At 41.8% G+C, this 17031-nt stretch overlaps 1 protein-coding gene across 1 annotated transcript in view; it reads left to right on the forward strand.

Annotated features, from left to right (window-relative positions):
• The window catches only part of RNF125 (ring finger protein 125), a 41164-nt gene that overhangs the window by 3648 nt on the left and 20485 nt on the right, over nt 1-17031 (forward strand). Inside the window, exon 2 of the mRNA XM_025931228.2 lies at nt 13283-13436. Coding sequence (XP_025787013.2) covers nt 13283-13436 — 154 coding nt within the window. The remainder of the gene's footprint in view (nt 1-13282; nt 13437-17031) is intronic.

The raw sequence follows: 17031 nt of genomic DNA on the forward strand, positions 1-17031 counted from the left end.
CATATCTCTGTATCAGTTGTTAAAACATATTTTGGGGGAAAGGTTTCCTACCTCTACTTTATCTTCTACTATCAGTGGGTGAGGGGGAGGGGGTAGATGAGGAGGGGGCAGATAAGTTGAAGCTGTATAAAGGAAACTGAAAGGGAGTCTGATTTATATTTAAAGTAAGTATTCAAGGAAATTTGTTGACCAGTTGGATATGATAAATGGGGGAGAAAGGGGTGGAAGGCAACTCCTTAGCAAGTAACAGATAAAAGGGGACAGAGTTCAGCTCAGGAGGTTGTTAATGAACAAGTGATGGGGCTTGTTGAGCGTACAGTGGTCTGAGAGGGAAATATCCAAATAGAAATATCCCAAAGGCACTGGGACAATGGGTTTGAGGAAGGGTCAGAGCTGGAGCTAAGGGAGTTAGTTATCTAAAAGAATCAAGAGGTTGAGGGGTGCCTGGGTGGCTCAGTTGGTTAAGCGTCCGACTTCTTCCGCTCAGGTCATGATCTCACAGCTCAGCTTGTGGGTTCAAGCCCCACATCAGGCTCTGTGCTGACAGCTCAGAGCCTGGAGCCTGCTTCGGATTCTGTGGTCTCCCTCTCTCTCTCTGCCCGCTACCCCTTACTTGTGCTCTGTCTCTGTCTCTCTCAAAAATAAATAAAAGCATTTAAAAATATTTTTTTTTAAGTATATCCCTTGTCATATAGAGATAGGTGTTAGGGATAAAAAAAATAAATAGGCGAGGAAATGGGATGGGAAGTATGTGGGAGAGATGCAATTTTAAAGATATTTAGAGCAGTGCTTCTCAAATTATCTGCTGTAAAGAACCACTGAGGTTTTGTTTGTTTTGTTGTGTTTTTCAGCCCATCACTGACCAATACTTTTATAAAATAAAAAACATATTATGGGAAACTGAAATTAAAAAATACCAAAGATACATAAAACACAAGCCCTCATTTTAAAAGTTATTAAATATACTCAACAGACATAAAATTACTCTGTCAGATTTCTATACAAGCTTCTGAAAATACTTCTCTCAATTTCTATACTTAATTCAGCATGAACTATTAATAAACAGGGTCTCAACAACCTTTTTTTGGAGGAAGTTAGAAGGTGAGGAAGGTAGTTCAGCTCGAGAAAAATGTAAGGGGCAGTTGCATGGGGTGTGGGACATTTATTTTATTTTATTTCTTAAGTGTTTACTTATTTTTGAGAAAGAGAGAGTGCAAACAGGGGAGGTGCAGAGAGAAAAGGGGGGACAGAGGATCCAAAGCAGGCTCCGTGCCGACAGCAGACAGCCCAATGCCGGGCTTGAACTCCTGAACCATGAGATCAACACCTGAGCTAAAGTTTGATGCTCAACCGATTGAGCCACCCAGGCGCCCCTAAATGAGGATTTTGAACAGAGTCATGGCATGAGCTGATTGAAAAGGATGACTCTGGCTGCTGTGTTGAGAATGGACTGCAGTGGGAAGAGCAGGACCAGGAGAGTGAGTTAGGAGGCCACTGTAATAATCCAGCAAAGAGACCAGGACCAACCAGCAAGGGAACAGTGGAGGTGGTGAGTGGTAGAATTTTAGATCAGTATGGAGGTGTAGCTAACAAGATGGATTCAATGTGGAGTGTGGGAGGAAGTGAGGCGTCAAGGCTGAGTGTAAAGTGCTTGGCTTGAGCCAAGGTTGGGGTTGCCCTAATTGAGATAGGAAAGACTGGGAAGGTGGAATGAGGAACAAGGTCAGGTCAGGCGTTCCATAACTGACAGGCCAAGTCTGGGACAACCAAAGGATGTTGCATAGGCGATTGGATATGTGAGTCTAGAGTTCAGAGGAAGATCTGAGCTGTAGATAAATGAAACTGGGAATCATAAACATATCCTTGATATAAATCCATGGGACTGGATGAATTTATTGAGGAGTAAGTGTAGTCAGAAAAGAATAGAGGTCCAAGGACTGAGCAGTGGTACGTACCAACATTTGGAAGCTGAGACATGAAAACCTGAAAATCAGGGGCACATAGGTGGCTCAGTCGGTTAAGCATCCAACTCTTGGTCTCAGCTCAGGTCATGAGCACATGGTTCATGGGATTGAGCCCCACGTTGGGCTCTGCACTGGCAGGGAGGAGCCTGCTTGGGATTCTCTTTCTCCTTCCCTCTCTGCCCCTTCCTTGTTTGTGCATGTGCGCGCTCTCTCTCTCTCTCTCTCTCTCTCTCTCTCTCTCTCTCTCAAAATAAATACATAAACATTAAAAGAGAGAGAGAGAGAGAGAAAACTTGTAAAAGAAGTAGCCATAGGGGTAGGAAGGAAACCATCTGGTGTCCTGGAGGCCAAGTGAGTGCAAGAAGCACTTTGGAGGGAAGAGGGATCCATTGAATCTAGTGATGCTTGAAGGTCTGGTGGATGAAGGTTGAGAATTGATCACTGGATTTAGTAATGTGGAGGCTATTGGTGACCTTGAGAACAGCAGTTTCAGTGGAATGGTAGGTGCCAAAGCCTAATTAGGGTGGTTTGGTGATCGATCATAGGCGTTAGAGGAAAGAAGCATAGGAATTCCTTTGATGTAGTTGGGAGGCAAAGCGAAAGAGAGAAATTGGGACAATACAGGAAGGAGAAGTGGGATCAAGAGAGTTTTCTTATAAGAGAAGAAAAATGGTGTATGCCACATGGTTATGGAAATGAATCAATAGTGAGGGGGAAACTCATTCATGGGAGAGGAGAGAATTTCAGAAGCAATGCCCTGGAGTGGGAGGAAGGTGCTGGAATTTACAAGCCCGGATTGGGGAGTGGAGGGAGGATTGGCCTTAGCTAGGAGAATGGACAGTTTATTCATTTCACAGGATGTAGAGCATTAAATGGGCGCAGATGCAGGTGAATTGAAGAAGTGGAATATTGTGGAAGTTCCTAACTGATTGCCAATTATCATTGACATATTATTTGACCTGTGATTTGACTTCAAGATGAAACTTGGAAGTTTAAATATGAGCATCCAGACCCCTGATGTTAAAGCAAGTGTATACAGAATGACTCCTCTTCCCCGTGTGCTTGGGTTAAGCATCACTTAAATTCAGGTGATTAGAATCTCTTGTACCATCAAGGTCCAAACACTCTGGAGAGCCATTGCTCTAATAAAAGAATGCTACTTCCTACATTGCTGTTCCTTAGAAGTCTGGCACTTAGTAGATGTTTAATATTTGTTGAATTAATGAATGAGTCTAAAATAAAATGCAGATTGAATACTTGGGTGAATGTCCCTCAGGCAGGAACAACCACTCTATAGTGACAGCCAACGGATGCTATGTAGTTGAGTAACAGATAGCAGTTCCATCATAGTTTTTGAACTCCATTATTTTTATGAGGTTACTCATCTGTCCCTGTATTACTGAGAGTTTCAGAAAGATGTGATTAAGCTGGCCTGAAATATGCCTCCTCTGGTGGTTGGACTGCTCTGTGTTTACTTAGCAACATTAGTATTGTCATAGGCAAATTAAATATTAGTGATCTGTTAAATTATGTATTCTCTAACAAACAAAACCTAAATAATGTAGCAGATTGAGTTTTATGCCGAGATTTTCCTCAGAACTTGGCTGCGGGCCCGTGGACCAGGAGCATTGCAGAATCTTGGGTCCCATCTCACATCTACTGAATTGGGAACTGTTTTAATAGGATGTTTAGGTGATTGATAGCCATGTTAAAGTTTGAAGCATGGCTTTAGCCAACCCTATTTAATTGACAGTAAAATACAGCAAGTTGAGGACAGCATTTGAAGGTTAAAGAGAGGCACCCCTCTAAGATTTTAAGTTAAAAAAAATAGAATTTTTCTTTAGGGGGTTAAATTTTATTTATTTATATTTTAATGTTTATTTATTTTTGAGAGAGAGAGACAGAGCACAAGTTGGGAAGGGGCCGAGAGAGAGGGAGACGCAGAATCCAAAGCAGGCTCCAGGCGGTAAGCACAGAGCCCGACGCGGGGCTTGAACCCACAAACTGTGAGATCACAACCTGATCAGAAGTCAGTTGCTTCACCGTCTAAGCCACCCAGGCTCCCCTAGGGGATTAAATTTTAAATCAACATATAATGTGGTATAGAGATATGCAGAGTCAGGTTTTGGAAGCTGAACCATTCCCGGGATGGACTTTGAGTGGAACCTAATTGAATACATAAATACATCAAAGGAAATCTTAGGGGCAGTGGGTGGCTGGAGGGTTTATGCTCTAAGAATAGCTGTACTCAGGCCTGTCCAGGCTGATGCTTGTAGGTGAAGAGGGAGTGGGGTGTGTGTGGGTGTGTGTACGTGTTTATTGCCCTACACTGGAATGTTTTAGCCTAAGATTCTTATCACCTTGAATAACAATAGCAATTCCTCTTATTCTATTCACATTTTCAAGCTTACCAAGCCCGCTCAAGATTTTCATTCAGCTTCCCATCGGCATGCCCACAGTGAGGCAGCTTCTTGAGAACAGAAATAAAATGTTACATCTACCTCATGTTGCCAGTGGCTCTTCCAGAGTCCCATTTGGGACGATGTCCGGATACTTCTTTTGCCTGTTTAGCCTTAGACCCCATGGAGTCCCTAATGCATCCCTTCCCTCCCTTACTATACATAGAGTTCAGTTTTACCTCTTGAGATTGGGTACATAATTGTACCCGGTGTCCTCAGCAAGCCTTTCCTTAGTTTTCTACAATGCTTTGCTGACCTCTTCATTATAAGGGTCTTATTGATAATCACATAATTTCAGGAAACAGCAAGGAGTTAATAAAATAACTCTTGGGAGCAGGGTATTTAAGTTTCCATCTGGTTTCAGAGATCTTAGAGTCATTTCCATATGAATGAATCCATAATTCATTTCTTCAGGAGCTGCAAACAACAAGTGATGTAAATGAATGTGGAGGGTGAGTACTCCACAGGATGGGGGCATTCGCCCACATGACCACAGGGGAATTGAGTCCAGACTTGGAGGAGACTAGCTTTTCACGAAAAGTCAGAAATTTGGGTTTAGTTGTAAGATCTGATTTTAAAGCAATGGCAACTCCCTCAGAATTTTTAAAAAATATTTATTTATTTTTAGGAGAGAGCAAATGGGGAGGGTCAGAGAGAAGGGGACAGAGGATCCCAAGCAGGCTCTGCACTGACAGGCTGACAGCAGCGAGCCCTATGTGGGGCTTGAACTCACGAACCGCGAGATCATGACCTGAGCCCAAGTCGGACGCTCAACTGGCTGAGCCACCCAGGCGCCCCTCACTCAGAATTTTTGAAAACATTGAAGTAGTTTTAAAAAAAAATATGGGGTGCCTGGGTGGCGCAGTCGGTTAGGCGTCCGACTTCAGCCAGGTCACGATCTCGCGGTCCGTGAGTTCGAGCCCCGCGTCGGGCTCTGGGCTGATGGCTCAGAGCCTGGAGCCTGTTTCCGATTCTGTGTCTCCCTCTCTCTCTGCCCCTCCCCCGTTCATGCTCTGTCTCTCTCTGTCCCAAAAATAAATAAACGTTGAAAAAAAAAAAAAAAAAGAAAAGAAAAAAAAAAAATACAATGCCTTCTATCCTTAGCTTCTGTCTTTCATCCAATTTCTCTTCATTCTGATAATGTCTTTTATGATTGATCATTCTCAACCACCTTATGAAGGTGGGGAGGGGGCAGACAAATAGGAATCGCTTATTGTGTTCATTTCTATCTCTTGGGTTCTTTCAGAAGGATACAACAGTGTTATTGATGGGAATGTTGGGCCCTGCCCAGAAAATTCTCCTTTGATCCATTCCTCATAAGTGATTTAGTTATTTCAGTTTACTGAGTAGCTACTATGTGCCTGGGGTGGGGTAGGAAGGAGGACTGCAAGATTCTGAATGGTTCTGGGGCGCCTGGGTGGCTCAGTCGGTTGAGCGTCCAACTTCGGCTCAGGTCATGATCTCACAGTTTGTGAATTCTAGCCCTTCATCAGGCTCTGTGCTGACCTCTTGCTCAGAGCCTGGAACCTGCTTCGGATTCTGTGTCTCCTTCTCTCTCTGCCCCTCCCCCGCTCATGCTTTGTCTCACTCTGTTTCTCAAAAATAAATCAATGTAAAAAAATTTTTTTTTAAAAAAAGGATTCTGAATGGTTCTGAGCTGTATGTATTTCGGTGCTCTTCTTCATGCAATGTTGTTGTTTCCAGTCTATTGTCCCTGGGGCACTTAAAAAATTTTTTTTAATGTTTATTTATTCTTTGAGAAAGAGAGAGAGCAGGAACAGGGGAGGGACAGAGAGAGGGAGACACAGAAGCAGGCTCCAGGCTCCCAGCTGTCAGCAGAGAGTCCGACGTGGGGCCCAAACCCATGAAACACGAGATCATGACCCAAGCCAAAGTCAGAAGCCCAACCGACTGAGCCACCCAGGCGTGCCATCACTGGGGCATTTTTGTTTTGTTGTGTTGTTTTTCAGTTTTATTGAGGTGATACAGTACAATTCACACAGTGTACAAGTTGATGGATTTTGGTAGTTATCTATAATCCTATAACTACCTCCACAAACAAGACCTAGTACAGTTAATTACATTACCCTAAAAAGTTCCTTCAAATTCTTTTTTTTTAAACATTTTTGTTAAAATTTTTATTTATTTTTGAGAGAGAGAGAGAGTGCAAGCAGGGGAGGGGCAGAGAGAAGACAGAGGATCTGAAGGACTCCAAGATGGCAGCAGAGAGCCCAACGTGGGGCTCGAACTCATGAACTGTAAGATCATGACTTGAGCTGAAGTCGGATACTTAGCTGACTGAGTCACCCACGTCCCCCTCCTTCACCTTGTTTGTAGACAACTCCCTTCCCAACCCCCTGGCTCCAACAACCCCATCTGCTTTCTGTAACTACGTTTTGGGATCCTACAATAAGTAGTCTTTTGTGTTTGGCTCATTTTACTTATTATAATAGGGCATATATTTGTTGTCATTTGGTATGTCATAAATCCCTTTGCCTCACTTCCAAAATAAATTCTGAATCTGTCCGCTTACACTGTCTATTGCCTCTTTGCTGGTCTCAGCCATCCCCCTCTCTTGAACTTACTCTTCCAATGGCTTAAACCTAAGCTCCTCACTCTTAGGAGGCTCTTGTACCTCTGTAATCTGTTCTTCAGGGACCCCAAGTGATCTATATAATGTAAGTCAAATTGCATCACCCTCCTTCTTAAAACCCTCCAGTGCCTTCCTATGACACTTAGTTATGTCTTTATGGTCTGTCTCCTGACCCTTTACTACCCTTTCCCATATCTCCAGGTATTCTCCCTGGGACCTCCTGCCTTTCAAGCATGCTGGCTTTCTATACCTCAGCAACGTCGTCCCTGTCTTTTGTACTCTTTGTTTTCAGCTTGGAAAACCATTCCCAGATCTTCCTCAGAGTGGTGCCTTCAAGTATCATCTCAGGGACCACCCATCTAAATGCTCTCTCTGCCCCACTCAATTTTTATTGTCAACTGTTTTCTTCTCGAAGCATTTATCATTTGCCGGTCTATTTGTTTACCTGCTTATTGCCTCTCTCCCATTTCCAGAACTCTGAGAGCAGGGACCTTCGGCACTGCCACGATTTCATCTCGAACACTAACTGACAATAGTAAGCAATTACTAAAAATGTCACCAGTGCATGAATGTTTGTATGGGTGGGTCTAGGGAGGTTTGTGCAGATTTATGCATTCTCTCATAAAGTCTTCTCTATAACCATGGATTAACTTTTCTTGCTAAAAGCGATGGTTATAAAAATTCCTTATGGAATTTTCTCTCTTCAACCTTTTATTGTATTCCAAATTGTTTTGCGCTCTTTAAATTTATTTAAGTAGGACGCCTGGGTGGCTCAGTTGGTTAAGCGTCCAACTCTTGATTTTGGCTCAGGTCATGATCTCACGGTTCGTGAGACTGAGCCCCATATCAGGCTCTAAGCTAGTGGCAAGGAGCCTGTGAGCCTGCTTGGGATTCACTCTCCCTCTCTCTCTGCTCCTCCTCCCCTGCTCATGTGCATTTGTGCACGCACACACGTACTCTCAAAATAAATAAATAAACTTAAAGAAATGTATTTAAGTAAGCATAAATGCAGCATAATCTTTTCTTCAGATGGAATTTGGATGTCCTTAAAAAATATTTTTAAAAATATTTTTTTCGGGGCGCCTGGGTGGCTCAGTCGGTTGGGCATCTGACTTCGGCTCAGGTCGTGATCTCACGGTCTGTGAGTTCGAGCCCCGCATCAGGCTCTGTGCTGTCAGTTCGGATCCTGGAGCCTGCTTCAGATTCTGTGTCTCCCTCTCTCTCTGCCCCTACCCACTCATGCTCTGTCTCTCTCTGTCAAAAAAAAAAAAGGATAAACGTTAAAAAAAAATTTTTTTTAATGTTTTTCTCTTCATGTTCCATTAAACATTTCAGGTTTCTCATCCTCCAAAAATTTCCCTTCCTAAATTTACAGCTAACTTTTTCTCAGGAGTAAACAAACTTTAAGTCATAGTAAGATGGTTAATTTTCCCTAACGTTTTTTCCCCTAACGTTTTATTATGAAGAACTTCACACCTACAGCTAAATTGGAAGAAATGGTGCAGTGAACACCTAGATATCCACCAACTAGATTCTACAATTGTTAATTTTGCTATATTGCTTTTATCTCATTTTATCACATACCTATCCATCATTGATCCACCTTACTTTTGGATACATTTCAGAGTAGATTACAATAATCAGTACACTCAATTCCTTCTTCTCTCAACATACATAGTACTAACCAGACTTCAGTATTTGTTTATGTTTTTTTGGGGTAAATTACACCTGCAGTGAAATGAATACCTCCTAGGTACAACCCCTGTTGAGGTACAGAAATATTCGTTACCTCCAGATAGTTCCCTCATGTCCACATATCGCCAGCCAATCCCTGTCCATGTATCCCCCATGAGCAACCATTGTTGTGAGTTTTTTCCTATCCCATAGGTCAGTTTTGCCAGTTTTAGGACTTCACATAAGTAGAGTTTATACAGGATGTGCTCTGTTGTGTCAGGCTTCTTTCGCTCAGTATATCTTTTTTTTTTTTTTTTTTAATGTTTATTTTGAGAGAGAGTGAGTATGCGCACGGGGAGGGCCAGAGAGAGAGGGAGACAGAGAATCCCAAGTAAGCCCCATACTGTCGGCACAGAGCCCACCTCGGGACTGGATCCCACAAACTGTGAGATCATAAGTGGAGCTGAAATCAAGAGTCAGACGCTTAACCCACTGAGCCACCCGGGCACTCCTCACTTGGTATGCCTTTGAGATTCATCCATATTGCTGTGTGTATTGTAATTTGTTGTTGTGTAGTACTCCATTGGGGGAATATGCCTCAGTTTGTTTATTCATTTTCTTGTTGCTGACACCTGGGTTATTTCAAGTTTGGGACTGTTATGAAAACACTCCTTATTAATATTCTTGTACAAATAGACATATGTTTTCACTTCTCTTGAGTGAAAACATGGGCTTGGTATTGCAGGACCAAAGGGTGCCTATATATTTTGTTTTACAAAAAACTACCGGACCATTTATCCTGAATGATTATAATTGATTAACTTTTTTAAAGAATCATTTATTGTGTAGGTAATATGGTTATAGGGTTAAACTTGAAATTCGACGATGAAAATCTCCTCCTTCTACCACATGCCCACCTCTTCTTTCCAGTTCCCATTTCTCCAACGGGTTGGTAAATGTTCTTTTTTTTTTTTTAATCCTTCTAGATGCTTTTATACATCTACAAATTATAAATAGCTTATACTATATACATAGTTCTACACTTTGCTTTCCAAGAGGTTGTATTTTTGAGTTATCTTGCTTTTGTACCTTGTTACATAGCTTATATATATACACACATTACCTAAACCTGAATATCCCCATATGGATTCTAATTAGATAACTCATATAATGCTTGATCACTTGTATACTTCTTATGCTAATGCACTAGAGTAAGGATATTAAATTCTCCAGTTCACAAGATTTGAATTTGATAACTGTACCTTTAAGGGGAGAATTTTAACCTCAGATTTAAAAAAAATTTTTTTTAAGTTTTTATTTATCTTAGAGAGAGAATGAGAATGCTTCTGGGGAGCTGGGGATGGACTGGGGAGGGGCAGAGAAAGAGGGAGAGAAAGAATCCAAAGCGGGCTCCAAGCTGTCAGCGCAGAGCCCAATGGCTAACTAACCACTAAGCTCAGATTTTTTTGAACTAAGTAGTTCTGCAATCTTATTTCTGCACTCTAAAACATGAGACTTAAGTTGCAGTGGGATCAAGTTCATTTCCTTATTGGTAACACTTTAAAAACTCGTGGTTTTTATGTACTCAAAACCAGCAAGGTCAGTTTGTTCCAAAACACTTTAGCCTTGATGTGTGTTCTCCATTTAATAATCACTTTTGTTAAGATGAGGACAACGAATTGACTGATCTACCAGATTTGCAACGAATATTCTTTCATATAATGCAATAACGTCGATGTATGCTCATTTGAGAGTTTCCTGCCACATCTATCATTGTGTAAATAATGTAGGGGAATTATAGTTGAGGGACTTGGTTTCTTTTAATGCCTGAAGTGTGCTACTTTTCATGAATATCTCCTAGGCATTTCCATTGTAGTTATCAATTGTAGTTACAAAAACACTTGCAAGACCCACAAAATGACCATAGAAATGTACTCTGTAAAGCCCACTGGTTTATACGAGTACACCCACAGTCTCAAAGTGTTGCTGCTTCTGCTGGTCACTGGGAGGAACTGAGATGACTTAAAAAGGACTACAGCTCTTTATTGACTCACATGGGGTTTGTTCTGGTAAAGCCATCCTAAATTAAAGTCAGTCGAAAATGCATTTAATACACCTGACGTATTAAACCTCATAGCTTAGCCTAGCCTGTAGCCTACCCAAATATGATCAGAACGCTTACATTAGCCTACAGTTGGGCAGAATCGTCTAATACAAAGCCTGTTTCATAAGTGTTGAATATTTCCTATGATTATTGACTGCTGTACTAAAAGTGCAAAACAGAATGGTCATATGGGTGTAGGATGGTTTTAAGTGTATTGGTTGTTTGCCTGAGTGACTGACTGGGAGGGCCCGGCATTGTAAGAGAGCACCATACTGCATATTCCTAGCCCAGGAAAAGATCAAAATTCGAAATCTGAAGTATAGTTTCTACTGAATGAGTATCGCCTTTGCATCACTATAGTCAAACAACCGTAAGTGGAACCACTGTAAGTTGAAGACCTTCTACACAGACTTTTGAGCCCCGACCAAAACTACCTGGGGTTCAGGGTGTGTAAACTTGGCAAGTTCTTACACCTCTGTGAACAACCTCAGTTTGCCTCCAGTCAAGTGAGGAAAAGGCAGAGCAGCATTTTAGGGTTACTCTGGGAGCTGGATGAGATCATGTCTATTAGGGTCCACCACAGGGCAGGGCACCAATATTAGTCTTCTGTTTGTCTTGGTATAAAACTCAAGTAAGTTGTGAGGAAAGGGGAAGGTTTTTAGTTGACTAAAAACAAAAACAAAGTATCATCCGCTTGTTCCTAAATTAAACGAACCGAAGGTATTGTGTCAGAAGTATAACTTGAGCATATGGACCACTTGAAATAAATACCCTTCAAAAGTACACTCTGAGAAGCACTTGTTAGGAACTCAAAGAAGTGCGAGGGCAGAATGTGCCTTACAACTTGCAGTTAATCACCTGTTAATCACCTGAAGCACAGAGAAGGAAAATACAGCAGAGGACTTCGATCTCTTGATTCTGGTAGGAATTTCTCTTGAAAGAACAGTTACTGAATTTTGAGTCGGAAAACCCAGCTTAAGACCAACCAAGTTCAGGTACTTTCTACAGGTGTGACCTTGCAGAAGTAACTTAACCCTGATGTGCCTCAATTTCCTCTTCTAGAAGTGGCAATAGTGATCTTTCCTCGGGGTTTGTTAAGGTCAAATGAATTAAGGCACTTGGAAGTGTTTTAAAGTTTGTTAAAAATAAAAAACAAAAGGGGCGCCTGGGTGGCTCAGTTGGTTAAGTGTTTGACTTCGGCTCACGTCATGATCTCACTGTTCGTAGGTCCGAGCCCTGTGTCGGGCTCTGTGCTGACCGCTCAGAGCCTGCAACCCGCTTCAGATTTTGTGTCTCCGTCTCTCTGTGCCCCTTCCCCACTCGTGCTCTGTCTCTCTCTGTCTGAAAAATAAATAAAACATTAAAAAATTTAAAAAAACCCACCAGTGTACGAAGTTTAAAGTTACTTCGAATAAAAAGTTACTAAACAACAATAAAAGCAAAACATCTAGGAAAAAAGAAAGGGTAGGGATCTAGACAGACCTGGGATTCCAAATAAAGAGCAGGACAATCCCATCGAGTTGTTGCTGAATCGGTCTTATGTCAGTCTGTTTAGTGTTCATCTTCTAGAGAGAGGGTTTACTGAGTCTGGCCCATTCCAGGTGCTCTTGTCTTCAGCAGGGAATTGTGGACACCTTGACTGAGGTCCCACCAGATTGTGTCTCATATAAGAGGTGTAGTTCCTGCAGAGCAAAATCAGGATGCTATTGCAAGAAAGAGGAAATGGATGTTGGACAGGCATAAACATCAAGCAAATGCCTCAAGAACAATGCAAATGTCAGCATCCTTTGTGCGCATATAACAATTAAAAAAATGTTTTTAAATGTTTATTTATTTTTGAGAGAGAGAGAGAGAGAGAGAGAAAGCGAGCGGCAGAGAGAGGGTCAGAGAGCGAGGGAGACACAGAGTCCGAAGCAGGCTCCAGGCTCTGAGTTGTCAGCAGAGAGCTGGACACGGGGCTCAAACTCGCGACCTGCAATATCATGACCTGAGCCAAAGTTGGACACTCAACCGACTGAGCCACCCAGATGCCCAGACATTATGATTAGTTTATCAGAATAATAACATGTATGGTATTTTGCCTCCTTGACTTCTTGCTACTTTCTTCCCTAACATACAAAATCCCACAGAGCAAAGACCTATTTTCTCCCCGAACTCCCCCCCCCCGCAGAATTAAAGAAAAGAAAGAACACATTAAGTATCCTTTGGGTTATGGTTTTCATTCTGTTTATGGGAATTCTATTCCACTACTTTGTGTTCTTTTGTTTCAGTGCATGCAGTGCATGAAATGAGTTGTGACTCCAAAGAAGTCTCATGTGAAAGCAAGAGACTGTCTGCCAAGCAGGGATGCAAATGCACATTGCATTTGGTAGTACAGCTCCTAGCGTGCAAGGTGCCGTGAAAATACAGTGTGCACAAACAAACACAGAGTGGTAGCTCCTTTATACCTTTTCAGGAGAGTGATGTATTCTTGGTTTCTTCTGGGTAGATTCTGCCGTTCCTGTATCGCTACCAGTCTAAAGAACAATAAATGGACCTGCCCTTATTGCCGGGCATATCTTCCTTCAGAAGGAGTTCCAGCAACTGATGTAGCCAGAAGAATGAAATCAGAGTACCAGAACTGCGCTGAGTGTGACAGCCTGGTAAGTGGCCCTCTGCCTGTGCTCACGGTTCCCGGCTTGGACTGCTGAGGAAATTGTTATGCAGCTGATCATTTCACCCATGCCTTTGTCTTCATCCTACCCTGACTTTCTAAAGTTTGTTGTCTCTGCCTCTCCCCTTCCTTCTCTCTGTTCTCATATGTATAGGCTGTGGTGCAATTGGCCCCTGACTCCTACCATCACCTAATTTTTCAGACAAATGCTTTCACCCACCGCTTCCATTTCCTCCCTTCCCGTCGGTCCTGTGACCTCCCCCGCCCCCATCATGTTGCCTACTGGCATAATTCCAGTGGCATATTTCCTCCTGTATTCTGGACTTTGCAGTGTTTCTCTCCGTTGATCACATCTTTTTGCGGGTTTCCTACTAGCCTGGTTAGATCATGTGAGGTGTCAAAGACCACGGGAAGATTCTAGATTTTATCCTAAATGCAGTAGTGAGCCACTGAGTGTAAGCTTTCGATCAGGTTTATATTTTTAAGATATTGCTCTGGCATGTGAGCGCAGAATGATTTGGAGGGGGCACATCAGGACTGGTGAAGCCAGTTCAGTGGCTAAGGATGGCTAAGGTAAGAAAGGTGGGTTAGGGCGAGAGCGTTAGACAAGGATAAAGGATTGTTTCGAGGGGTGTTTAGGAGAGACAGTGGAAGGAAATCGGTAACTGACTGGATGTGGGGGTGAGTGAGAATATAAAGTGTCAGAAGAATCCTCCCAGGTTTCTGACATGCGTAGGTGAAGGTGCTGATATAGAGAGCAAATTTGGAGAAGAATCCACAGAGTTTTAAATATGTTACATTTGAACTGCTAAGGGGGGGATAATTATTATATGAAGTCTAGAGATCAAAAGAGAGATTACGTGCTGAGGATCTGAATTTTTTAGAGAACTTTCTTGATTGTTAATCTATGTTATGTTTTCTTAGTACCCTGTGCTTCCTCTTTGTACTATTCATCACCATTTGGAATTATGCTTTTGGGATTTTTTAATATAATGTCAGTTATCCCCACCAGATTTGATTTCCATGAGGGTAAAGGACTGTCTATTTTAAAATTTTTTTTTTTTCAACATTTATTTATTTTTGGACAGAGAGAGACAGAGCATGAACGGGGGAGGGGCAGAGAGAGAGGGAGACACAGAATCGGAAACAGGCTCCAGGCTCCGAGCCATCAGCCCAGAGCCCGACGCGGGGCTCGAACTCCCGGACCGCGAGATCGTGACCTGGCTGAAGTCGGACGCTTAACCGACTGCGCCACCCAGGCGCCCCAGGACTGTCTATTTTATTGGCAACTGCGTACCCAGCACTTTGAAAAGTGACTGGTGCACAGTGCTTAATATATTTTTTTTTGAATATTTATGTAAAACTCCATAATCTGTTCATGGCTGTCTGACTACAGAATGTATGCATGGTCTTTGGAGTCAGACATCCTGGGATCAAACACGAATTCTGTCATTCATTGTTTGTGATTTGGGGACGTTATCATCTAAGTATTAGTTCATCTTTTTGTAAAATGAGGGAAAAGATAGTGTTCATGAGGTGCCTAGGTGGCTCAGTCAGTTAAGGGTCCTACTCTTGATCTCAGCTTAGGTCTTCTTGACCTCAGGGTCATGAGTTTGAGCCCCTCATTGGGCTCTGTGCTGTGTATGAATCCTACTTTAAAAAAAAAAAAAGGTAGTGTTCATGCCATGGGATGGTTGTAAGGGAAAATGATAAAACATGTATGGCTTTTAACACTGTCTGGAACATGGTAAATGCTCAAAATCAATAGCTTTTAATATTTATAATAATAGATTGTTGCTTATTTTTACTTTGATATGTTTTGTCATCATATAAAATTCAACATGCACAAATCCAACTCACTGTAGTATTCTGTCATCTAGTTTTTATCCCACCTTTGGTGTCTATCAGAAACAAGAATATTCTCTCAATGATCCTGGATAGAAATCCCCTTCCTTTTTTCACCCCTTATAATGATTATTCACAAGTATTTTGATTTTTCCTTTGAGGTATTTCTTACAACTGTCACTTCTTTTTTTTTTATTTTTTTTAATGTGTTTTCATTTTTTTGAGAGACAGAGCACAAGCAGGGGAGGGGCAGAGAGAGTGGGAAACACAGAATCTGAAGCAGGCTCCATGCTGACAGCACAGAGCCCAATGCGGGACTCGAACCTATGAACCATGAGATTATGACTTGAGCCAAAGTCAGACACTCAACCAACAGAGACACCCAAGTGCCCCTCTGTCTCTTCCGTTTTATGTTATTCCTCTTGCCAGGAATATTGCCATTCCTTCTTTAAAGTTTATTCTTTACTTTGAAAGAGAGAGAGAGAGACAGAGAGAGAGAGAGAGAAAAAAAACCAGCTGGGGAGGGGCAGAAAGAGGTGGGGGACAGAGGATTCAAAGCAGAGATCTCAGTGCTGAGCTTGAACTCACGAGCTACAAGATTGACCTGAGCCAAAGTCAGACACTTAAATGACTGAGCCACCCAGGCGCCCCACCTTCTAGAGCCATTTTAGACTCTACCTATTCTTCAGAGTCACGGCCAGATTTCCATTTCAGAGGCCTGGCCTTAGTATTGGAGTCCCCAGTATCAAACAGTTTCCTATCTACTTGTCTACATGTGGTTTTGCCCCCTTATATTAGATTATAAGCACCTATAGAGCAAGCTCAGTGGCTTGCCATCTCTTACAATGTCTTCTACAATTTTGTGTCTAGAGTAGACACTCCATGAATTTATCAATTCCTTTGTCAGTATACAGTCCCCAAATTTCTAATTTGTATGAAGAATGTTTACCTTTGTTGTTCAAGAAATACAAAGGAAGAACTTTTAACAAAAGTAATAACGAGATGTGAGAGAATTGACGTATAAAGTTGGTTGTTAAAAGTTGGAAAACAGTGTCTTGACAGCTACCTCAGTCGGTCCTACTTTGTACATCTTTTAGGTGGATATGTGTAAAACAAGGATATGTTTTCACTTTTCCACTTGCTTTTGTTTTTGTCTTTTGTTAAGCAATTATAACAGTTTCCTTACACGTTAGATTTCATGTTTGAGGTTTAACTTCCGTAGTTTGAGTGAAACGAAGCAGGGTGGGTCGACCACCTTACCACAGCAGTACAAAGCTTCTTTTAGCACAAGATCTTATCAGTTTCTAATGAAACATTTAGTAGAATATGTGTTATTTAGCCACAGACAGCCTCATGGTTAGGATCTCTGAATGTATATCTGAAGGAACAAGGGCTCTTTATTCTGCCTTGGTAAAAATGGACTGTAAGAACTGTCTTTTATGTTTGCTCTTAATGGGGCCATTAAATATACTGTGTATTGTGAATTCATGTAATACCATTGGATATATTATAAAACTGTGGTATTTATATCTTTCCCTGAGGGACAGGATTTCCTTTACTTACTATGACCGTCTTTAAAAGTAAAATCCATCTTTTGGCTCTTTTTATCTGTCATTGTTTTCCTTTCCCTCTGTCTCTTTTTACTGTTTTCTTTTTTCTTTCCTCCACCTTGCTGTCTTTTTCCTCTCCCCTTTTTCTTTCTTACTTCTTAACCGTCACCAGATTAGGTAATGGCATCC

Source organism: Puma concolor, chromosome D3 (assembly GCF_028749965.1).
Source record: "Puma concolor isolate L17-30 chromosome D3, mPumCon1.1.hap2, whole genome shotgun sequence".
Classification (NCBI taxonomy): Eukaryota; Metazoa; Chordata; class Mammalia; order Carnivora; family Felidae; genus Puma; species Puma concolor.